Consider the following 25,626-nt stretch of genomic DNA (forward strand, 5'->3'; position numbering starts at 1 on the left):
TTACCTCTAAGGTAACCAGTATAGGTTGTGAAGGGAGTAATTTGTTACTGTATAGAGTATACATACTGTAAACATAACAAGTTATAAAACAGCTCACACTTTCCCAGACTGCAGCGCACGTGAGGACTATGTCAGTCTGTTACTTAACATTTTTTTTGGGAGGTTACACAACTTTCATCTGAGTCATATTCTACAGCAAGCCTCATGTTCCCTGACACCCCCCTCTCCTCCTCTCTCTATATAAGAGGAGCCCAGCATGTTCAGACATCTGAGAACCAGAGGACAGACATGGAGATCAAGTATCAGCTGCTCAGTCTGCTTCTTGTGCTTGGGACTTCACAAGCAACTGAACAAGAACCTGACGTCCCAGATGTGTACCAGAAACCAAAATTTTGTGGCCAGTTAGATTGCCCCATATACCGACTGGTGAAACAATATGATGTAAGTAAGAAAGGGTGTTTTTTTTTTTTTTTAATCAAATATATTGGGTAGGGTGAACAGATCTGCACAATAGCAAACACTGCATCAACTTCTATGTCTACTGTATGGGGTTTTTTTTTGTTTGATTTGTTTTTTTTATTTCCTTTCTTTTCAATGTATTTTATTATTATCAAGACAATGGGGGTTACAAGCCCTTCCAACTTGTGATAGCGTACAATCTAGTGCTATGTTTCTCCTTTTATATGTAGATGCATCCTTCTTTTCCCCCTTCTACCTGCCCATTGCTTTCCTCCATGCCTATTCCCACTGTGCCTTCACTCCCTTTTCTCCCTTCACATAGCTGTCCCTGATTTTGAGGAACTGTCCCTAATTTGGAGCAATGTCCCTCTTTCCTCCTCATTTGTCCCTCATTTTGGTCTGATCTATATAGGTGTGTGTGTGTGTGTGTGTGTGTGTGTGTGTGTATGTATGTATGTGTGTTTCCCCTGTGCTAAACCTTTTCATCCAATATCTTAATGGCTACATTTGTACATTTCAAAACCAGTATAAAGGAATAATAGTAGTTAAAAAAAAAAAAAAATGCATGTGTAATCACTAATATTTTTTTTTTTTTTTTTTTTGTATAATTCTCCTTTAAGGGGGTGTGGCAGGGTGTGTGTCCTATGCCTACATACATTTGCTAATGGGTGTCCCTCGTTCCCTTATCAAAAATTTGGGGGGTATGCCTTCTGCCTGTATATGTACACTCTTTGCGTCCTGATCACTATGTTCCCACCTTCTTCTTGCCCTGTATATGAACACACTATTCATTTCCCTTCCTGTTGTGTCCTGGTCTCCATGCTCCCTTTCCCACTTGCTCTGTGTCTTTACATTTACACTCTAATCATGTTCCTTACCTCTATGTGCTGGTCTCTATGCTCTCATATTCTTCTTTCCCTGTATCTCTACATGTACACTCCTATTCATGTCCCATCCCATTGTGTCCTCGTTTCTGTACCCTCTCTTTTTCTCACTTTTTTTTTTTTTTGCTCTGTGTCCATACTCGTAGGGCTGTTTTTTCTCAGAAAATAGGTGCAGGAACTCAACCAGGACCCCCTAAACCCTCCCCCCCACATATTGCAGAGTTCAGGAGTGTGCTACGTACATAGGGCAGAGTTTAGCCTTCTTCCACAGCTGCTTACCTCTGCATCCCCCATTCACATCTCACCCCTCTTTAGCTCTGACTTCTGCATGCGACCTCCACCCACATCTTATTTTTGTTGCTGTATTAAACTGAAGCACCCATCCGGCTCCAGTACCGCCTTGCACACTGTAGGTGGCTCCACCTCTCTCACTTGCAGGAAGATCATCCAGTGCGGGTGTTGGCATCCGCACTGCACTCTGGGCAGTCATTAAGAGACTCTCAGGAGATCAGATCTGTGGGAGCCGTTGGGAGACAAGCTATCACATGTAAACACAGAAGCCGGATTTCTGTGTTTACAAATGATAGTGGTGGGCAGGGAGCAGAGGGTCTGAGCCAAAGGTAGTGGAACTGAGTTCCACCAAGTTCCAGCTGAAAAAAAGCCCTGCTCATGCCTAATATTCATGTCCCTTCCCACATGCTCCATTTCTTTACATTTACACCCTTTTTATTGCCCTTACCACTGTGTCCCGGTCTTTATGTTCCCACCTTCTTCTTGCCCTGTATCTGTGTAACATAAATTATACAAGGTCTGGTGTCACCCCAACATTACCTCCATCCCCAAATACATACATACATACATTTCACCCTGGGACTTTGAATAAGGTGAATATGGTCTTCCTCTTGCTCTGTGTCTGTACATTGCAACTATGGAATAGAGTGTACAACACTTCAAAGTTTTTAGGGACATCACATAGAGTGGCTGGATCGACATAGTGGACCAAAATGAGAACCATCAGATAATGCCACCATTAAAAAAATAAAAATAAATAACATGCTAGGGAGGGGTGTTTTACTTGTGCAATGTAGTCATAAGAAAGGTAAAACGGAGTCAATCTTCAAAATTTCTATCTGGGAAATGAGGTAGCTTAAAACTCAAAGTGCAGATGTAAATTTATGTATCTACTTTCAGATCTATGGTGTTAAACTGAACCCATGTACCTCTTCTTTACCATCCTATTTATTCATATACCTCTTATATACCCTCCTATTCATCCATGTACCGGTGTCCAGAGGTCTGTAGGTGTTAGCAGTGCAGAGGATTCCAATTAGCAGGGGATCAGCTCACAGATGCCTGCTGATTGGAGCAGAGTAGGAGGATGGCAGGGCTGTGTCCACTCAGTTTCTGCAGAGCGGACACAGTCAAAGCCCACTCTGCACTATGGGTGGCTGGGTGTAAACGGACTCTGCTGTCTATTTACACCTTACTGTCTTTTGATCCACCTAAGTGGAACCGTCAACCCAATTGGACTAGAGGTAGGTGGGTGCAAATAGACACAAGTCTGTTTACATCTGCCTGTCCATAGGGATCAATGGAGGGTCTGATCAGGTCTGCCTCAAAAACAGACAGACCTGATTGGACCTGCTGTATGAAAGGTGCCTCAGGCCCGTTCACAGTATTTTTTTTTATCTCGGGCAGAATCGCCACAATTCTGCCCGCGATCCCAAAATGCTCTGCAAAAATGACATCGCACCAAGCATGTTCGGGCATTTATTTTTAATGGCCCCTAAATGTGCCGCTGTTCTGCCGCAAGTGTCACTTGATAAATTATGCTGCAATTACGGCAAACTGCATTGCATAAAGCTTGTTGCCCAAAAGAAGCTTCTGCTCCTTTTGGGTGACGAGCTTTGCGCGATGCAGTTTGATCTATCATGCAACAGTTGTGGCAGTTTAAAACTGAATTTGGGTTTAAAAGTGCGCTGTCCAATTTCAGAGTCAGAACATTCCTACATGTAAAAGCAGATAGCCACCCTGCTTGGCCTCTGAGATCAGACGAGTAAAAAAGTGCTGTTGGCTGACAAAGATGGTATCTCCTTTTTCATTTAAACCCAATTTCTCAGCCACGACTTGTGCTACATGAAAGAAATACAGCATATGCCCGTTGCAAACTTGTACTTCTATAATAGCACCGCAGTTGTGCTAATCACCTGCAGATTAAGAGATCCCACAGCCACAGAATATACGTCTTTTGCTCATATTGCATCCGAAGAGAGAATTGGGGGGGGGGGGGGGCGGGCTTAGGCGATCATCTCCAAGATCAGCCGCTCCCCCTCTCACTTACACTGCAAAGCCTCTCGGGCTCCACCTCGGGGATGCCGGAGTCCAATGAGAGCACCTGGACAGAGCTTCTGGGGAGGGATGTGTCCCCGTATGTTTGTCTCTTCGGCTTCCTGCTCAACAATGTGTGCGGACACCCAAGCGTCAGTGCATGAGCCACTGGCCACCCACAGCATAGTTGTAAAAAAAATTATAGGGACACTTTTTAGGCTGTAGGTGGAGTCTTATTATAATTAGGGGGCGGACCATGCATTTGTAGGCGTGACATAGCAAAAAAGAAAATGCGGCGTTCGCTGAAAAATGGGCGTGTTTACGTGAAATAGTGGGCGTGGCTTATAAGGCCATGGTTCAAATGGGGGTGTGGTTAGAGTCTGAGATGAATGAAAGATGGAGAAAGAAAGGAGAAAAGAGGGAGGGAAGGAGAGAGAAGGAAGGAAAGAGGGATGGAAGGACAGCAGGCCCAGATCCCACACCACAATAGAAATGTGTATTCCAGAGTTTAACAAATCAGCAGATAAAGATACTCCAAACACCTGGTGTTAGCGCTTCAATCATCCCAGCACCATGGTTGTTGTGGTGTCAGGGTGATTGAAGCGCATTATTACTATAATTGCATTGTAATATAGAATGAAATCATTCAACTCACCATAATCCAGAATCAGTAGGACCCCTGAGCGTGTCGCCTGCCACCAGATGCCATCAGGTGCCCCCAGCAGAGTCTGTCCTTACATCAGCTGCCCCCAGAAGCAGAGCCCCTCCTTTACATCTGGTGTCCCCAGCAGCGGAGCCCCTCCTTTACATCTGGTGTCCCCCGGCAGCGGAGCCCCTCCTTTACATCTGGTGTCCCCCGGCAGCGGAGCCCTCCTTTACATCTGGTGTCCCCCGGCAGCGGAGCCCTCCTTTACATCTGGTGTCCCCCGGCAGCGGAGCCCTCCTTTACATCTGGTGTCCCCCAGCAGCGGAGCCCTCCTTTACATCTGGTGTCCCCCAGCAGCGGAGCCCTCCTTTACATCTGGTGTCCCCCAGCAGCAGAGCCCTCCTTACAAATCTGTGTCCCCCAGCAACAGAGCCCTCCTTACTACATTCACGATTTTTCCCAGGACAAAGGCAAAATCCTGGGAAATTAATCAGGACGAGCTCCGATTGGGACGAGGGCCCCAAAATCAGGATTGTCCCGGGAAAATCTGGACTGTTTGCAAGTATGCCACAGGCAATCCAGTGTGACAGAACTCACAGGCTGTTTGACTGACCGGGAACTGTTTTGATTTCTGAGACAGAGCCCGGGACAAAGATGTTTTGGGACATGGCTTTAAAAGCTGTGAATGACCTGAGCAATCCGTGACAGTTGGCAACTATGCTCTTCTAAACATGCCCTATGCTTCCATTTCCTCTCCTGCCCTTTGTCTGTAAACGCACACTCTTTATAGTATACCGGGGTTTTTTTTTTTTTTTTCGGTCACTTTATCCCTTTTTGCCCTGTATCTGTATATGTACACTCTACTCATGCCCCTTTCTATTGTGTCCTAGTCTGTACTCGTTTTCTCATACTTGCTTTGTGTCTTTACATGTCCCTTCTCGCTGTGTTCTGGTCTCCATGCTCTTTCTTCCGCTAGCCCTATTACTGTACATGTACTCCCTTCTTGCTTTTGTCCTGGTCTCCATGCCATCTTTCTCACTTGTCCTGTGCATTTACATTTACACTCTATTCATGTCCCTTCACATGTGTACTGGTCCCTATGGTCCATGTCTTCCTCTTGCCCAGTGTTCGATACATGTACACTCCATTTATGTCCCTTTCCATAGACTCCTATTCTCCATGCTCTTTTCTCCCTCTTTCCCTGTGTACATGAATGCTCTACTCCTCTCCCTTCCAACTATGTCCTGGCATCCTTGCTCCCTTCTGTCCTGTGTCTGTACATGTATGTTCTATTAATGCTCCTCCCCACTGTGTCCTGGCTTCTGAAATAGGTTTAATATCTTGTAATTACTAGCTATGTCTGTAGAAATCCCATATTCTATTCTGTATAGAACTACAAATGGCTGTATGCAATTATTATAAAGTGGCCATGGAGACTAGTAATTTGTGTTCTAGTCTTTTGGTTTCCCCAGACTCAATGGGGTTGACTTACTAAAACTGAGTACAAAATCTGGTGCAGTTGTGCATGGCAGCCAATCTGCCAACTTCAGCTTGGAAACCTGGAAGCTGATTGGTTTCTGTGCAGAGCTACATCAGATTTTGCACTCTCCAGTTTTAGTAACTCAACCCAAATATGTGTGCTTATATCTTGTATCTACAAGTCTTTGTGGGCTTTAAAACAGCCTTTGTTATGAATTTTTCTCTGCTTTTGTACTGTATGAAGACTGTCTCCCCATCATGTGCCAGCCCTGGGCCATGCTCCTTTCTACCTGGAAAGTAGTGGATATTTTTGCAATTCCAGTAGTTGACTGTTGTGGCAGGGGAGCAAAAAAATCCAACTTCATTGCATGGCCGTGTATCTTCTTGAGCGACTTGTGATTTGTATATCACTATCCTATATAGTGTCTAGTGGAGAACACAAATGTTAAGTATGTGCAGTATTAAACCATTAACTCATTCATTTAGCTTTCTTTCATTTCAGAAATTTGAGCATCGTGACTATGAAGCCACTCGATGGGTAAGAACTCCACTTGAAAATGATTTCTTTGGCCTGGGAATGGTGAAAAGCTTCAGGCGCTTGTACAAGTACATCACCGGGTCAAATGCCGAAGGTTTGATACTTTTTACTTTTCTAATGAACTGTAATAAAGAAACCTTTTAGACCATACCATAAAGTTGAGGCGTAGGCATTATTTTTTCAAATGTGCCATTCACAGGCGAAGTGTAAATTGACTGGAATTAAGGAAGCTCATTAGAGCAATTGGATGGGTCACAGAGGGGGGCCTCATCAAGGACCATGAGGGAAGAAGTATAACTCAGAATAGCAGATGAACATGGACTCCAAAGTGAGGGAATCCTTGGTTGGGTTGTCACCAAAACTATTGTCCCAGCAGATGAATCCATGAATCCCCCCCATTACTGTTCTGGTGACCACTCTAAATATATATATATAATATATATAAAAATTTGCCTTTTTATTTAAATACCTTTAACAGACCAATAGGGAGCAAATAAGAGAAAATTGTTAGTAAGATGCGCTTTAATGAATACAGAACTGCATGAATTTGCCTTTATCTACCTGCCATTCAGCTTTATATTCATGTTGTGGAGCACTGTCTGGCAGAGTTGTGGCTGATGTATGTGTAGCCTAGTTTTCTCACCTACGCATAGTAAGGGGCCCCAAAGGGGATGTTCTGATTTAGGCACTCCTCCCCTGCCACATTTGGCATGTCGTGTGTGTGTGTGTTGGTGGTGGGGGGGATTTCTTATCGTTTTTTTTGAGGGTGGAACAGGTACCTAGTTTGACAGGTAACCACTCCCACTTCTGCTTGGATCGCAAAAGCAATCCAAGCAGACGTCTCCCACTGCTCCACAGTATTCTGGGACACTTCACAGGTACCAAAAGACTGAGGGGCCATTCGTGCAGTGGCTGCGGGATGTGAAGCCACAAGCGGCACAGCCGGCTGCCCAGTTATGCCGGTTCTGGGAACCCAAAGGCTAGTGAAGAACTAGTGCGGGTGAGGGCTGCCTTGGATCCCTGGAGAGGTAAGTGTCCTTTTATTAAAAATCAGCAGCTACCTCCTATTGTAGATTCCAGATGCTTTGTGGAGTTTTGGGTAGACTATCCCCATCCCTCCAGCCCCACCACATGTCCACATGTTGCGTGTTGGCTAACTGATCCTCAGGGTTCTCTCTCACCCATTCTGCTGTGGGAGCCTGCTGTTAGGTGAAATGGCTGAGTGTTGACTGTGGAGAACCCAATGTCAGCATCTGACATAAGTTCAGTTGGTGGATCGGATGGGTAGATGTTTTGTTTTATGCCATGGATTTGCTGTACTAAGCCCTCCTGCATTGAACTGATTTGCTGAAAAAAGTGCAGGACAAACCTGCTTGGACTTTTCTGGGTGTCCTTGGTTTAGCATTGCCACTGGCGGTTGAGCAGCCTGTACCCCCATATGTATGGGCTGCAGATCCAAGATGGAGTTCTATATGTAGCACCCTCCTAGGTAGGTGCTAGGAAAGTTAGACACATGCTAATGTGTGTTTTTTGACAGGTATATTTAGCTGCCACACTGTAGTCGGTGTGGCTGTAAATTTGGTTGAGGAAAAAGCATAGTTTTACTCACTGTACTTAGTGAGTTGCAATTGTTTAGTCAGGCCTGATCTGTGTGCTCTGCTGCTGCTAGTCTGCTGGATAGCTCTCTATGTATCCAGGCAGCTTGAGAAGTTTCTGGGTGATAGGTGTGGAGCTATGCAGATAGCAGCATGAATATTGATACAACCCCGGCCCATCCCAGATAGTCAAGCTCTTAAGGTGGGCTAGGAGACTGTATTTTATTCTTGGAGCAGACAGAGCTCTGGGTCTTGTCCCAGAGTGGAGGAGTTCAGCCTAAAGGGGGCACGCTGCCATGTGGAGGCCTCAGATGGGTGACCCGAGGGGAGAAATGCAGAGACCCGGGTGCTTGGAAGAAGTTGACTGAGGGGATCGGCCTGGTATCACTGGAGGGCATTGCTTGGAAGGAGGCATCTATCTGTTCTTGAGCCTTATGAGTACAGACATGGAAAGGATCTTGGGGACCTTGTGCTCTAGCTATCCCTCTGGTGCCTAGTTATGGTCAGCTGTGGGTCTATTAAAGGGGATACCGGCTGGTGTCATTAGGAGCTTTGTCCACATATTGTGCTACTTAAAGAGGCTTTGCTCTACTATTACTACTTAAAGCGGATGTAAACCAGTGAAGTGAACAGTCTCAGATAAAACAAATCTCCCTACATAAGTGTTTTTTTTTTGTTGTTTTTTTAACATGTACATCTTCTGTCTTCACCTTGATATACTGTTTAGAAAGTGCACGTTCTGAATTTTCACTTCATGGTTCCCCTGTAAGAGGAGATCATTGCTAGAGACTGTGAGAAAGCTGATTGGGGGAAAGGCACACCCCCTCCCCACACATGCAGAGCTTGTCTGTGTATAGTTTAGCTGGCTGCTGACACACACTTCTATCTCTGGGTCTTGGAGAGCTTGTCAAAGTTCTCAGGCTGATAGCAGAGGAACGGAGCAGGACAAAGCTACGAAACACAGGGCTTTGAAGAGATAGCAAAATATGATATGTGCCCAGTTCAAATTTCATGAATCGGGTTTACATCCACTTTAAGCTACAGGAAGATTAAAGTGGAAGGAAAGGCAATACCATCAAAAAGCACCAATCAACCTTAATCCACCATTAATCCGCATTATTAAAAAAAATAAAAATGTGCATCCTTGTAACCCTTTTCCACCTGTCACATGACCTCTTATCGTCTTCCAGGACAGCCTCTGAGACATAGGGCTCCTCCCTCGGGACAGAAAACACATTCACCCAAATGGTTAAAAGGAGGTCCTCCAGGCCTTCCCCTTCAGTTTTGTGTTTTCTGCCAGACAGGAAGGAAGCATGTGAGGAACCTAGGGAGCTCTATGTCCCAGGACTGTCCTGGATGAGCCTCTGGCGTACCTCCTCCTCTGCCCAAGCGCCCCTCTAAGCAGAGAAGAGAGGGCTGCTAGCACATTGCTGTCTAAAAACTCAGGAGAGTTGGGCCCCTGAAGATTGTGGCGGGATCCTGCCTCCATTTCGCCGCACACCCCTATCCTCTGTCCTCCTGTGGCTCGGTCGGTGGGTGGACAGCGTCCATCGTGGGGGTGCATGCTACCCAGCTCTTCCGGGTGTAGGAGAGCACGTGCGTGTGTTGGAGGAGCTTCTGCGCTCCAACGTACGGAAGTGACGCGGCTTCCGACGGAGCCGCATCATCAGGGGGTGCTGTGAGACGAGGTTCCGGCCTCCAGGCGCGGCGTGTGGTGTTTTTTTTTTTTTTTTTTTTTTTTTTGGGCGTCCGGAGCCAGTGTAGATCCAACAGAGGCTGTGACCAACACCGAGGAGCCATGGAGGGTACTGCAGCATCCCAGGTGGTCGACACCGGTTCTTCGGCACCTCTCAGGTAAGCGTGGTGAGGGCAGACCATGGCTTACTCTGGGAGGGGGTAGGGTCCTTGTGACCAAAGTCCTTCCCTGGGTGGGGAACCACAGGTGAGGGGCTGGGCACTTCTCTCCTTCCCTCTGATCTAAGCACAGTGGTGGTGAGGGTCGGGGGCAGGCTCTCATGGGTGTTTCTGTATTTCTTTCTGCTTTCCGGGTAAAGCACAGGACAAGTCCCAGATGCAGCTCCCCAGGAGAAAATGTGCTGTTTGTGGGTCAAAGCTAGGCTCCAATTGGGAGAAACCACTTTGCCCTGATAACGTCAGCAGTTTAACTTAGGATGATTCTATGACAGAGTGTCATAAAATCCTTACGTCTGTGAAAGACGAAATTGCATCCACATTCAAATCCACATTTTCCTTTATTATTTAACGCAGTTGGGTTCTTAGCTGATGCTTCTGCGGAATCTGTAAAGCTTCAGCTTTGGTAAATGCAGCAAGAAGGGCCGTATGGTTGAAAGCTTGGTCAGGAGATGCAGCTCTAAAACTCAAGCTTTGTGGATTGCCTTTCTCAGGCAATCGCCTTTTTGGACCTGGGCTTCAGGAGGCCTTGGAATGTACCCAGGACAAGAAGAAGGCTTTCCCAGAGAAAAAGAAGAAACCTGAGGGTAGATGTCTTTTACGAGGTTTCAGGCAGCAGACCCAACAGGAGAGAGAGGGTCGTCCTAAAAAACACTGGACAGGTCACAAGGGACGTGGTAGAGGAGGAATATTATTTAATCCTCCTCAGACCACCCCAAAGCCCCAGTAACTCCTGTGTTCCGGTAGGAGGAAGGTTGGGGGACTTCCTCCCGCAATGGACCAATGCAACTTCAAGCCCGTTTATAATAAAGATAATAGAAAACGGCCACAAGTTGGCGTTCAATGCCGTTCTTCCACCCACCTTTTTAGCTACCGTTACCTGTTACCCAGAGACCGGGAAAAAGCAGGAGCTCTGAGTTTGCTGTTGGGAGAGCTGTTGGATCAACAGGTTATCAGCCAGGTACCACATGCGGAACACAGCCAGGGGGTATACTCCCATGTGTTCGTAGTCCGAAAGCCGTCAGGCAAGTTCAGGTTGATTCTCAATCTCCGCCCCCTGAACAAGTTTATCAGATACAAGCATTTCAGGATGGAGTCTATCTTTATGGTAACAAATCTCTTGTTTCCCGATTGTTATATGCAGACGATCGACCTCAGGGACACATATTTGCATGTGCCAATACATCGGGATTTCCAGAAATTCCTCAGACTAGCAGTCAGGGTGAATTTGGAAGTTCTCCACTTCCAATTCAGGGCACTACCATTTGGACTAGCATCCTTTCCGAGGATTTTCACGAAGGTCCTGGCAGAGGCCCTAGCTCCACTGCGCGTCAGGGCCATTACAGTAATTCCCTATTTGGACAAACTTCTGTTTGTCACCCAGTCTTATCAGCAGCTAGAAGAGAACCTACAAGAGGCACAACTTTTCCTGCGTTCTCTTGGTTGGTTGATCAATCGGGACAAGTCCCAGCTGATCCCAACCCAGGAAGTACAGTACCTGGGATACAGGATTTCTTCAATAGAGAGGAAGGTCTTTCTCCCATCAGAGAAGATAGAGAAAGTGGGTCTAGCAGTAGTGCAGCTCCAGACCAATCAGGATGCCCATGTCAGAGATGTCATGAGAGTGATGGGGTTAATGACATCCTGTTTTGGGCAAGGTTTCATCAGCATCCGTTACAGGCTCTCCTTCTGCAGTGCTGGGATGGCAGCCAGCAGGGTTGGGATCAACCTATGCCTATATCCACAAAAGTCAAAAGGACACTATGGTGGTGGTGAGCCAATCACAAGCTGAACAGGGGGCTGTTGTATTTCAGAACAACAGCTCTGGTGGTAACAACAGACGCCAGCTCTTTCGGCTTTGGTGCACACCTGGAAAAGGATCTGGCTCAAAGATCTTGGTCTCAGGTGGAAGCCAGACGGACCTCGAATCAGACGGAGCTACTGGCAGTGCAGAGGGCGCTAAAGGCCTTCCAGCAAAGAATAAGGGGACGGCACCTTCAAGTAAGGTCAGACAATGCGGCCGTTGTCGCATACATAAACAAGCAGGGGGGACCAGGAGCCCTGCACTGCAGATGATAGCAGGCGAAATTTTCGCTTGGGCCGAATCAAACCTGGCTTCTCTGACAGCAGTACATTTAAAGGGGACTCTGAATTCTCTGGCGGACTTTCTCAGTCGTCAGCAAGTAAAACAGGACGAATGGTCGCTCAACCAGGAAGTGTTAGAGCAGGTTGTGAAGACCTGGGGCATACCAGAGGTGGATCTGTTCGCCTCAGAAAGCAACAAGAAAGTTGCCCAGTTCTTCTCCCTGCACTCGCTGGATCGAGCCAGAGGGATGGATGCCTTCGCCAATGCATGGCACTTCAACCTTTGCTATGCCTTCCCCCCAGTAAGGTTAGTTGCGGCGGCCCTCCAAAAAATTCTGACCCAGGAAATGGATCTCATTTTGATAGCCCCGTTTTGGCCAAGGAAGGCCTGGTTTGCAGTCCTAAAGAGGTTGGCCATATATCCTCCGATTCTTCTTCCGATGAGGGAGGATCTGGTTACACAGGGTCCTATCTGACATCCTCAGAGACCCTCAGACTTACAGCATGGTATCTGAGGAACAGCTGTTAAGGGTTCAAGGGTTTTCAGAAAGAGTCATCAAGACTCTCTTAGAATGCCGTAAACCAGTAACAAGAGCTATCTACAGGAAGGTCTGGAAGAGGTTCAATTCCTGGTTAGCGGAGCAGGGACAGGTGGAACCAGGAATTCCAGCAGTGTTGGACTTTTACCAGGCAGGAGTGGAATTAGGCCTTTTTTTTAGTACCCTGAAGGTACAGGCTGCCGCCTTGAGCGTTTTCCTTCAGATCTCCCTGCAGCAGGATCGTTTTGTAAAGCATTTCTTTAAGGCTCTCTCCAGGCCCAGGCCAGTTAAGGTCAGAGCCTGTCCCTCCTGGGATCTATCCTTGGTCCTCAGCGCACTTACAAAGAGTCCTTTCGAACCTCTGGAAAAATCTGATGTTAAGTGGGTGGTTCTAGAGACAGCTTTTTTGATTGCAATCACCTCAGCCAGAAGAGTGAGTGAGTTGCAGGCGCTCTAAATTAGAGAGCCATTTTTGTTAATTTTGAAGGATAGGGTTGTGCTTAAAACAGATCCTAGTTTCCTCCCCAAAGTTTCTTCTACTTTTCATAGAACTCAGGACATTATCCTGCCAACATTTTACTCCTCCTCAGAAGTCGATGAGGAAAGAGAATTCAGGTTAGTTGACGTCAGGCGTAGCCTTTTAGTTTATTTAGATATCAGCAAAGACTTCAAGAAGACAGAATCTTTGTTTGAATTTTGCGGGATCACGCAAAGGATTTAAAGCATCAAAATCCACCTTCGCCAGATGGATAAGGATGATAGTTTTAGAGGCATACAGGTTGGGCAGTTTTAGAGGCATACTTCGTGGGCAGAGAAAGTCGGTGCCACTCCGAAGGAGATCTGCAGAGCTGCAACGTGGTCCAGCTACTCCACGTTTGCAAAGCATTACCGCTTGGACTTGGTTGCTGATAAAGAACAGGCATTTGGGCAAAAGGTCCTCCAGGCAGTGGTCCCGCCCTAACAGAGTAAGTTTCTTGCTTATCATCTCAGAGGTTGTCCTGGAAGACGATAAGAGAAAACCGGAGTTAGACTTACCGGTAACGCTTTTTCTAGGAGTATTCCAGGACAGCCTGCTTTCCCACCCAGAGTTTTATAGCTGGTGCAAAAGGGATATACTAATGTTATGCCAGTGTGTTATGTCTTTCAGAACCTTCTGGCAGTTCTTGTGGAAACTGAAGGGGAAGGCCTGGAGTACCTCCTTTTAACCATTTGGGTGAATGTGTTTCCTGTCCCAGAGGGAGGAGCCCTATGTCTCAGAGGCTGTCCTGCAAGACTCCTAGAAAAAGAGTTACCGGTAAGTCTAACTCCGGTTTTTGGCTCCAGATTATTCTGTTCCTTGCACCTCCTGGGTTCATTTTTGTGAACTAAGGGGGAAATGCACATTACAGGAAGTAATGCCTGCAAGCCAGCTGGTGGCGTCATTTTCATAGTAGAATGCAGAGGGAAACTGCTTCTGTTTACACAGCATAGCGGCTGGAATGTGTGTTGCTTTACACTGGTGAAGAGTAGTGTGAACCAGGGCTTACAAATCTCCTGCAAGTAAACAAGATGCTACAAGTAGCTGCAGCACATTCCCTTGTGGATGGTTCTGATGTCCGGGCAGCTCGGGGGTGGGTCTACTTGCTATGCTCCAATGTTTGCATAGAAGCCAATGGTTTCAGGAGGTACCTGTTGGCAGCCACATTTGGCGGTATAGGCATACTGTTGTCAACAAACCTCAGGAGATTGCTGATTGTCTAGGTTACACTGTTTGTTTCTAATCTAGACAGTCAGCAATGAAGAAAATGCAGAATACCAAAGTATTCGTTTTTAAACCTACTAAGCAGGGGTAAAAATGATTTTTGACTGGAATTCCACTTTAAGTCTTCAGTTGCCCATGGTTCTTATTTTTGGAGTAGCCCACCACTTCCCTCATCCCCTATCAAAAGTCTCCAAAAATAAAAAACACAAAATCATCCCCTAGACTGGTCTTTGGAGAAAGTTAATGAGCCTGTTGTGTGCCTGGCTGTGGGGCTGAAGTTGGGAAGATCTGGACAAATATAGTCAAAGAAGTTAACAAAAAAAAAAAAGGCAAAAAAAATTTGCCGAACTTGATGAACTACTGCCTTTTTCTATGTTTCCAATTCTTGTGGCGCTACATATAGAACCATTTTAAATCTTCATATGCTGTATTGAACATAAATTCATTCTGCCCTCTGTTTCTTTAGAGATGAAGATTAACATGACTGTGCCTGTGGTGATATATAAGCCACGGAACCAGCCCCCAGCTGGTAATTCCACAATGTCTTTCTTTGTGCCACATGAAGTACAGGATCCTCCACAACCAACAGACCCGGACGTTTATCTGAGCGACTCACCTGCAAAGTCAGTCTATGTTAGGTAAGTGACCTGTTTTAAGCCTGAGAATGGTGTCTGTATGGAGGACTTTATACTGCCTGAGGGTGGGATAGTAGCTCTGAGCTGTGGACACTGCCCTGGAAATGTGAAACAAATGTTTGATTTTTGTGTTTAATGTAAATCTAAATTCACACTTCCTTGAAGCATATGACAAGGCAGAAAAATTAGAATCTATGCAACACACTGCTGTGATACATGCACATTTCTGCAGCATGTTTATCCCTTTTAAAGAACCTGCAAGTATGAGGGGAAAAAATACCTGCTGATCTGCCACAACTGCACCTAGCTCAAGAACTTGTTGTGGGCTGACCACACACAGCATGTTTTGTAGACTAACTGGTGTCAGCCCTGCTCAGTGTCCTTAAAGCGGGAGTCTGGCGACCAATCTTTTATTTTTTTTTTTTTTTAGGTCATTGAGACAAATTGCTAACCCCAAAATAATACTCAGTTTGGGTGTAATATTTCCACCCCTGTTTTAGTACTGAAGAATAACTTAAAAAATATGATGCTGGCTGTTTCCATCTTGCTTGTGGGCATGTGAAGCCCACAAGCATTGATTTCCTGGATGCGGTGAATGCTGTTCATTCACAGCTTGTTCACATGCATGATCATTGTTTCCCCACTGAATCTTGGGAAGCCTGACACTAAGCTCCCAGGAGACAGTGCGGCACCTGGGAAAGGCAATAAACACGCCTACTCCCATGGGAGGAGAGACAGGAAGTGCCAAAATAAATTACAATATAAAGGTAATTACAGCGATAAAAAAATTTTTCGTGCGGCATTTGAACATCTATGCAATTAACTGAAGGGGGTAAGATTAAGTTAAAAATTTGAGTGGAACCCCACTTCAAACTACTCCAGCCACTCACTCTCAGATTATTACAACCAGGACTGGGACAAGTGGTGGGCAGGAGGGGCGGCTGCCCTAGGTGCAGTGGTAGGATGGGGCACTCTAAATCAGTGGCTGGCAACCAGCAGCTTTGTCTGCTCTGACAACTACTGCTGTCATACTGTGCTCCAACAAGCCCACTCTCATCACCCCATTCACCTTCAGCTGACATAAAAAAGTGCATGCGCAACTACTATCCATCTATAATTGGCCATGCATGTGCAGTGCACACTACACTGCCAACTATGTGGAACCAGAGCAAGGGGGGGGGGAGGGGAATGGGCTTAGGGTGCTAGACCTATGCACTTCGCATCCTTGCCCTGAGTACTGGATGAACCTGTCCCTAGTACTAATTACAGAATAAAGGCTAAACATTCTGTATTCCTGAGATGACTAGAAGGTCCACGTTTAGCCGCATTTAGAAGCGTTTGGCGCTTGAAATGCGTCTGAACTCTTTTTCTTTTTTGCTTTCCAAAAAAAAAAAAAAAAAAAATAGAAACAACTGTAAACGACCCTGTGTATATGTACTGATAAGATAACAGAGGAGAGTTCAGGAGCAAAAAATGGCCAACTGCTCTAAACGTCCGTTTAGCAGCAGTGTCCATGAGGCCTAACTCGTTTAGCCGAGTTTCGTTTACAGGCGTTTTTAATGGAGATACATTTTGACTATTTGAGGTGGAGAAGCTTCCAAATGTGGCATGTAAACGCGGCAAAACAGACATTTTTAAACATTGGTTACTATCTGTCAATTTAAATCGCTCAGGAGTAGTTTTAAATCGTCCCGTGTACATTAAGCCTAAGTATGATGAGGACACAGACAACTCTGAGTTTAGTATTTACTGCCTCCCTTTCCACAACTAAGACCCCTTTCACACCGAGGGCGTTTTGCAGGCGCTATAGCGTTAAAAATAGCGCCTGCAATCCGCCCTCACACAGCTGCTCCATTGTTACCAGTGTGAAAGCCCGAGGGCTTTCACACCGGAGCGGTGCGCTGGCAGGACGCCAGGAAAAGTCCTGCCAGCAGCTTCTTTGGAGCGGTGAAGGAGCGGTGTGTTTACCGCTCCTCCACCGCTGCTCCCCATTGAAATCAATGGGGCAGCGCTGGGATACCACCGGCAAAACGCCACCACGGCGGTTTTAACCCTTTCTCAGCCGCTAGCGGGGGGGTAAAAGCGCCCTGCTAGCGGCCGAAATGCGCCACAAATCTGACGGTAAAACGCCGCTAAAAACATCAGCGTTTTACTGCCGACACTATAGGCGGCTCGATGTGAAAAGGGTCTTAGGCTTTAATAAAACTTATTTTTTTTTTTATAGTGATCCTATTGTAAAACAATCTCTATCCCATTGTAACATTTTTCTCTTGCTTTCAGGAGTTTTGGAGGCTATGCATTGGATTCTGCTTATTCCAAGGAAGCAGAAGTCTTGGCAGAAGAGCTGCGAGCCCTTGGTTTGGAGTTTAATGACTCATTCTATCTTCGTTCTGGCTATAATGATCCTTTTACAGTCTACGACCGTCACAATGAAGTGTGGTTCGTAGCAAAGTAAACAAGATTGCAGCCCTTAAAGCTTTATTCATCTAAAATCAGTTTTTTTGAGAATATTCTTTTTCTGACTTTTTCTGTAGCTGATTTTTGTATTGCTATATTTTTTTGTAACTAACCGATTTTGTAAATTAAACATCAGTTTGTTAAAAAAAAAAATAGAATTGTGTTTTTGATTATTCTCTTCACAATAAACGCAGCTGTTTATGAACTGGCCATCATTAATAAGAAATAACATGGCAGAAGGTGGCTCAATCGCCTGTGAAACTGTACCACACTTGATAATTTTGCAAATTTAGACTTTTTTAAGATGCCTATAATTTCTCCACTTGAGAATTCAAGGCACAAATGTGTTTATTTGTGATATTAAAGACTTAAAAAAAAAACATAACAAGCATGTCATACTTCCCTGCTCTGTGCATTGGTTTTGCACACAGCAGCCCCGATCCTCTCTGGTCCTCTGCTGGTGCTCCTGCCCCCCCCCCCGCTGAATACCCCCAGAGCAAGCAGCTTGCTATTGGGGGCACCCAAACAGGCTCTCTCCAAAGCCACTGCTCTGCATGTCCATTCACCCACAGAGCTGCAGCTTGGCCCCGCATGCTGTCAAAATAGACAGTGGGAGCCAATGGCTCCTGCTGATGCCTCAGCCAATGAGGAGTGAGTCCCCAGAGAGCTGAGGCTCACATGCACATTCCTGGATCGCGATGGGGCTCAGGTATCAGAGGGTGGGCAGCTGCACAGGGGGGGGGGGGGTTTATTTTATTTAACCTTCATGCATGAAGGTAAAAAAAAAAAAACCTTGGGCCTCTAGAACCACGTTAATTCAAAAATATATTAAATATTAGCCACAAAGGATATAAATCTATTGTATGTGCATCAAACCCAGATATTAGTTTGTAAAATTTTGCAGTGACCTCATCCCTGTGCTATAAGTAGCCCGTGCAGACAGCGACGTCAGAGGACCCGTAGCTCCAGCCACTACAGACTGCCTATAGTAAGGGGCGAAGACAAAACCAGTCACCGTGCACAAGGAGATGGAGCCGCAGTGATCAGTCTTTATTACAGGAAGCTCCTGGACAGAGGCAAAGCGTCCACAATGTTCCAGTTTTCACCAAGTACGCAATACCTTATCTCTAAACTTGTCTTTGTTAAATTGGCCTTGTGCAATGTAATCCTGATCGCTTGAACAGTTCTTAAGGAATCTACAAAACTGACTAAAAGGAATGCCATATACCGATTAACAACGATAACCACTTCTAACATGAAGGTAGGAATTAAGGTGGGTTTTTTTGTATTTATATGACCCTGATCTTCATGGAAAAGTAGCAATTCAAGAAACCCCAACTGACCAGGGTCTGCAATGTATGCCAAAGTTGTTACAATATGCAGAGGTGGGGGACTCGAGTCACATGACTTGACTCGAGTCACCTGTTTGAGGACTTGTGACTTGCTTGACAAAATTAAATAAATGACTCGACTTGACTTTGACTTGTTACTAATGACTTGCGACTTGACTTTGACTTTGACTTGGGCTATTTGACTTGCAATGACTTGGACCACCAGTGCTGTGTCTTGGCCTAGGCAAAAGCCGCTCCCCTCGAGTCCCGGCTTCAGGGTAGATCAGTATTTTGACTTAATTTGTGACTTGACCAAAATAAATGACTTGACTTGCTTGACTTCTAGCAGGGACTCGACTTGACTTTTCACCACAGTAACTTGGGACTTGCTTGTGACTTGAAGTTTAAGACTTGAGACTTGCTTGTGACTTACTCCCATCACTGACAATATGTGACAAAATCTGCAAAGAGAGCAGCAGAGTATTTCCAGAGAACCAAAATATATAGAGAATGTAGACAGCCAGGCTTGTTCCATAGTTGTTGTGTAAAGTGTGCAAATCATCCCAATAACCCATAAACAAAATTGCATATCTAGAGGCAAACCCTGCCCACTTGTCTGTGCTTCAAATTTGTACACAGAAAATAATTGTGAGTTAAAGCAAACTCAATTAATTCCAGAACGTTAGCCTGTGAGGCATTAAGATTGGAATATTTATGTATAAAAAGATTCCACTGCTTGTAGCCACAGGTGATGAGAAATGCATGTATATAAAGAGCTTCAGAAAAAATGGTGGTCGTCTGCACACAAACTCCAACTTCCTGTTGCATAAATGCGAACTAGGTGGGTAAAAGTTGGCTTCAACTCCTATTCTCCACCAGTAGAGAACTCCTCAGACACGTTTTGGGCCTTAATTGTAGAAATCCCTAAAAGGGGCAAAACACATTTGATGGGTTCTCTACAGATAGAGAACAGGTAGCTGAAGCCAACTTTTACAGATCTCATTCACATTTATGCAACAGGGAGTCATGTCTGTGTGCAGATGACCACCATTTTGTTGAAGTATACTAGAGACTGACAAGCTGATCCTATCTGTCTTGCACCAGTCTATTCACATGCGGATCTGACTGACATAGGTATGGGGCATTCAATCAGTACTATTGTCATTGTTTTGGGTTATATATGGCATGCTTACTTTTAAAGAGATACAAGTGGTATTTCCCATGGATAATTGGACAGAATATCTAGAGCAGTGATGGTGAACCTTGGCACCCCAGATGTTTTGGAACTACATTTCCCATGATGCTCATACACTCTGCAGTCTAGCATCATGGGAAATGTACAGTTCCAAAACATCTGAGGTACCAAGGTTCCCCATCACTGGTCTAGAGCAACCCCAGAAATAACTTTGCAGTCTCAAGGAACCCCTGCTAAAAGATTACTATATCTACAACTCATGATACAGTAGTGTAATGGTCAGTGGGAAGAATGCTCCTTACACTTGTGGTGATTGGGAAGAATTGCCCCCTTACAGATAGCTAAAATGATCAAGGGTGTCAGTAGGAACTCAGAGAGGCAGAAATTGCTCAAGGAACCCCTAGCAATTGCTGGAGGAATCCTAGTGCTACATGGAACCCTGGTTGAGAAACCCTGATCTAGAGTATGTGAAAAATTGGTAAATGATGAACCAGGGGTCGCAAAAACAGATCGATATATTGTGATGGTGGATTGGTTAAACTACCCATAGCAGCTATATGGTGACCAGGTGCGTTATTAATGTTTTATGAATTTTAGGGATATGATGGAAATAAAGAATTTGAGGACAGAGTTTAGACAGAAATTGAAATAAAAAATACCTGTCAGGTTTCTGCAGAAAGGAGACCGGACATGTAGCTACACATAGAAACTGTGACCAAAGTATATATCCTTAAAAGTGAGATTTATTAACAGTGAACCCAGCAATAAGCAAACAGAACCAAACCCCACTGACAAAAAGCTAAAGAACTAAACTTTACTAAAAACTATATACAAGGTACTAACAAGGGAATGCAGGGATGCAAGGTAGAGGACAACAACCTGGGTACTAAGCAGGGAGCCGGAGCAAGGCAGAGGGGTGCAGGCTGGAACAGGATCTCTGGCAACAAGGTGGCGAACAGAATAGTGACACACCAGGGAAAGGGAGGAGCAGCCTTAAATAGCCACCTAATGGATGAATGCATGTGTGGCTGATTATTACAGCCTGCTGTCTTCTCAGAGACACCTGCTAGTGGACACTGGAACTGCTTGCAGCAAACAGCCCAGAGCAGTACAGTGCCACCAGCAGGTGAACTCAATCTTAACATATCCCCCCCTTAAGGAGCAGCCTCTGGATGCTGCATAGGGCCCCACCACTGGGGCCTGCAGGCCGACTGGGTACCCCACTACCCAGGTCTGAAGTTTGGCTTAGAACCCCACCGTCCCAAAACTGGCTGGGTTTTCTGCTGGTCAGATCCTTGAGGTACAACATCGAAGGCTTACAATTCTTAAACGCAGCCTGTGTCCCAATGTTGGCACACTGAAAGATACCTGAATGTTTAGTGCTAGAATCCCTGGTCCATGGAGGTGCCCTGATGCCAGGGTGTCCCATCACAACTGGACCATCTCTCTGTTGCTAGAGACTGCTGTGTACTTTTCCTGCCACTTAGGTCTACCCAGGGCATAGGTTACCCCACTAGGGTCCCCAAATGCGCCAGGGATCGCAGAGATGACCCATGGGTCAGGATAAGTTCATATGAAACACTGTCCTTTCCCATAGGACCTTTACTACCAGGGCTGTAATAGCCGATACAGTTCTCATGTTCAGAGTGGAGATCTGGACCTCCTGGCCTTGGCAAAACAGGATCAGCTGGCTGCAAAAAGAATTTAGGATGAGCAAAATTAAGGATCTTAACCCACACAGACAACCCATTTAGGCCACCTAACACTGGAACTACAGAAGAATCAGACACATCAGCAGGTGGGAGTTTAACCCAGTCAACAGAGTCCGGCTAGGCGGCAGCCCAAGCATCAGCATAGTCCAGCTGGGCAGCAGCCCGGGATTCGGCATAGTCCAGCTGGGCGGCAGCCCGGGAATCAGCATAGGCCAGCTGGACTACAATTCCCCTTCTTTATATGCCTATTTGATGATAAAGTCTGGTATCTATCTCAAAGATTTAGGAGCTGATTTTTCATCTCTAGACACTGCTAGGTATAAAAAAAAAATCTATTATGAGACCTACATTTGGCCACAACTGTAGGCTTTTAGAGGCAGATTTCTTCCTCTATACGAAAAAGAGTTTTGCATGAGCATACAATTTCAGCTTTTGTCCAGGAATGCATGGTTTATGTACTAAGTTGCCGCTACACAATTCACTCTTTAGCTACTTGTGTAGCTTAAGCGTGGCCACTGAATAGTGTGTAGGGCTTCCCAATAATCTGATCACTGTAATTGGCTGTCACAGTGATCATGTGACCAGGAGCCCTTCCTACCGGCTCCTGATTATTGCTATTGTTATTGGAACTGTCAGGGTTACAGTGCAGGGGGCTTATGACGGAGCATACTCCCAAATGAGGTACAGAAATAAAGCCCTGCTGTCAGAAAGTCACCCACACAGCTACTCACACACAGCTGATGTTACCTCTACTTGGCTGCAAGTCTAGGGGTTGCCTTTTTAAAGTTTTAAAGTTTATTGCAGATTAACTTGGATAGGATTTAGGGAAGCTGTGAGATACTCCAGAACACTGAAAAAGAATGTGAGGACACATTCTTCCCTTTGCAGGTACTTCTCAGACTAGTCTCTTCAGCAGTAGGACATAAGTGGACAGCACTGGGACACCATAAGTAATTTTCCAGGCCAGGAAAGCCTTAGTAGTGGTCCTTTCCTGCAGAGGATCAGTCCAGCCTGGAGGGCTGCGGCCCTCCAGAGCAACACAGCCATATGCTTGCTGTTCGTGAGGCCTCAGGTCAGTGACCTGAGGGCCTGAATGCTGAAGCTACTGAGAGCTGACTGAGGGGCTGTCTGCTGAAGATCTAGTCTGTTGTCACTGGAGGAAAGTGTTGCTTGGAAGTTTGAAGGAGGCAACCAGCTGTCCCTGGACATATTGTGAGTACAGAGTGCTGAGAGATCTTAGAGACCTTTGGGCTGCTGCTGCCACCCCTCTTGTGCTAGAGAGTCAGCTGTGGTTCTATTTGAAGGGAACACCGGCTGGTGTTCTGAAGAGCTTAGTACATCTAATCCTCTGTAAGAGGGACTTTGCTCTTGTGTCTCTAAGAAAGGAGTTTGAAGTTAACTACTACTACCTCAAAGCGGTTTGTTGCAAGAAAGAATACTTAGTTCTCAAGTTGTACATAGTTCCTGTTTTTGGAGTATCCCAGTTCTCCAAAAAAATAAAACAAAAACAACACCCCTGGACTGGTCTTTATGTGTGGATGAGCCTGTGTGCCTGGCGTCAGGGCAACACTAGTGGGGAAGACCTTGACAGTATTCTTGTGACTCCTACGGGAGTAGCGCTACATTTGTATTTTAACAAAAATTGGGAAATATATCTCCTCTGTGTGCACTACAATTAACTTTAGTGTACTTTTTTTAAACAAAGTATGTATTTGATAAACCACTGAGCTGATATTGTAAAAATATAAAAATGTATAAAATTTGGAACTACAAATATTTTGTTCTCCAGCATCTCTGCTTTCAGAAAATATATAAGGTTTAGGTTTTTTAACTAACCCTCAGGCCTACAATGTGCATTTTACTAAAAAAAAAAAAAAAAAAAAAAACATAAAACTGTCTCTGGCAGAGAAAGGGTTAAAGACCCTGCAATTATAGAAAAATACTTGCTGATCTTCCAGAAATGCACGGTTGTCGACTGGCAACAAGCAACATTTCTGTGTTGTCAACCCTGCCCATTTTGTTTTTTTTTGCTAAACTCAGACCCACCTACTCCCCCATGTCCTTAAAGGAGTTGTAAAGGCAGAAAGTTTTTTATGCATTTGCATTAAGATAAAAAAAAAACCTTCTGTGTAGCAGTGTCCCCAGCACCCCCTTATTACTTACCTGAGCTCCTATCTCTCTCCAGCAAAGTCCACGAGTGTCTTAGCTGTCCCAGAGACTCCTCCTAATTGGCTGAGACACAGCAGCGGTGCCAGTGGCTCCCACAGCTGTCAATCAAAATCAATCAGCCAATCAGGGGAGAGAGGGGTTGGGACCAGGTCGGGGGTCCGTGTCTGAATGGATACAGAGAGCTCTGACTCGGCTCGGGTGTCCCCTGTAGCAGGCTGCTGGCTGAGGGTCACTCGATAGGAGGAGCCAGGAACAGCAAAGAGGGACCCGAGAAGAGGAGGATCTGGGCTGCTCTGTGCAAAATCAACTGCACAGAGGAGGTAAGTATAACATGTTTGTTATTTTTAAAGAAAAAAAACGAGTCTTTACAATTACTTTAAAATAAGGGCTAATCATTCTGTAGGTCCAAGTTAAAAACAGAGAGGGTTAATTACTCTCCTTGAGATAACACAAGTGAGCACTGGACATGGGACAGCTCTGAATTATTGACGTGATCAGAAAGGTTTTATTGTTGCACTTCAGACATATAACAAAATGCTTTCACAACACATGGTGGCCACAGTTTACTATGAAGATCCTAGCAGATTTGATACCAGATCTTACGCACAGTGCTCTTCTTCCACCCCTGCGGGGATCAGAGTGGCAGTTGTGCCAGTGATGGGATCCTGTCATTCGTCCTCCTTTTTCCCTCATCCAAAAACACAAAAACCTTGCACTCTTTGCACAAATTATAAGGTGTTCTGTGAATGGACAAGGGGAGATTACGTTGTTCATCCACTCCTCTCATTGTCAACTCACAGAACACCTTTTATTCTGTGAAAAGAATGCAAGACTTTTTCACTGTCGCAACAACTGCTCTCATCCACACAAGTAGCAGAAGAAGAGTGCTGTGTGTAGCATTCATCAAGGCAGCTAGGATTTCTACAGTAAACAGCATCTGTCCATATGGGGAATCATCGTGTGTCCAAATATTTTCTTTTCCCGGAGTTCAGCTTTAAACGGACCAAAAGGGTGCATACAGCTTACACACCGATTAATTCAGAAAACCGAGGGCATCTTGTGGCCAAAAACAGGTACTGTGGGAATCTTATGCACTGCAATTTATTTTTTTTATATACACATCACCGTTTAAAAGCTAAAATAAAGGAAATGTGTTTGAATTATGAGTTGTATCTGCTTTTCTGCAATATGCTATATTATGAACTTGGCCTGCAGAACATTGATAGGTTAGATTCCAATCATGTTCATGTCAGAAATTTGAGTGTAAAAATTACACTACTAGTAAATGTTTCCATTGCCTGTTAAAAAAGAAATTGTATGGGGCAGTTTTTATCACCAATCTGTTCCTTCAAAGAATTTCACTGTAATCATCGAGAAATAAACTCATCAGTGTAAAAAAAACTACAAGGCCTTAAGAGTTCTTGAAATTCAGGAAAATTCAAACATTCAGCACCCAGTATGGGTTTTTATGCTTTTCTTGCACCTGTCTGCAGGCAGTTCTGAGACACAAAAAAAATGAGGCATGATACTTCTTCACCAAGAGATTTACATCTCTGCTCAGCCACTAGATGGTGCTGTGCATATAGCAAGTATATGATCTGCAGAACTAAAGAATATTCACAGCCTAGGAGCTCTGTGATTGACTATTCACACTGGCGATTTAGGCCAATGCGAATTGCAGTGGCAAGTGTCTTCTGATTCCTGCGGAGGCTGTGAGAGGCTGGATGCTGTGAGCTAATAGATGCAGCCACCAGCCCCATTCATTATAATGACAGGCTGGCTGCAGCTGCACCCATTCGCAGCTCTCTGCAGAGCCAGCAATTACCTGCGGTGATCTCTGCTGTGTGCACCTTGTGTGCATCCAGTAGCGATCATTGCAGGTAATCGATGGCTGTGGTGGACAGCTGTGGACGCTGCCGACC

At 45.3% G+C, this 25,626-nt stretch overlaps 1 protein-coding gene across 1 annotated transcript; it reads left to right on the forward strand.

Annotated features, from left to right (window-relative positions):
* Window positions 1-234: 234 nt before the first annotated feature.
* LOC141140610 (heme-binding protein 2-like) lies at window positions 235-17,498 on the forward strand. The gene is made up of 4 exons (XM_073627990.1): window positions 235-441; window positions 6,299-6,428; window positions 14,672-14,843; window positions 17,121-17,498. Exons 1-4 carry the CDS (start codon window positions 289-291, stop codon window positions 17,293-17,295), a joined length of 630 nt encoding a protein of 209 aa, XP_073484091.1. The 5' UTR covers window positions 235-288; the 3' UTR covers window positions 17,296-17,498.
* Window positions 17,499-25,626: the final 8,128 nt, after the last annotated feature.

This window comes from Aquarana catesbeiana, linkage group LG04 (assembly GCF_042186555.1).
Source record: "Aquarana catesbeiana isolate 2022-GZ linkage group LG04, ASM4218655v1, whole genome shotgun sequence".
Classification (NCBI taxonomy): domain Eukaryota; kingdom Metazoa; phylum Chordata; class Amphibia; order Anura; family Ranidae; genus Aquarana; species Aquarana catesbeiana.

Bases quoted from the DNA above. Each gene is read 5' to 3' on its own strand.
- LOC141140610 (XM_073627990.1), top strand. From the start codon at position 289: ATGGAGATCAAGTATCAGCTGCTCAGTCTGCTTCTTGTGCTTGGGACT. The intron at 442-6,298 runs GTAAGTAAGAAA...CTTTCATTTCAG, and splicing joins GACTGGTGAAACAATATGAT to AAATTTGAGCATCGTGACTA. The intron at 14,844-17,120 runs GTAAGTGACCTG...TCTTGCTTTCAG, and splicing joins GCAAAGTCAGTCTATGTTAG to GAGTTTTGGAGGCTATGCAT.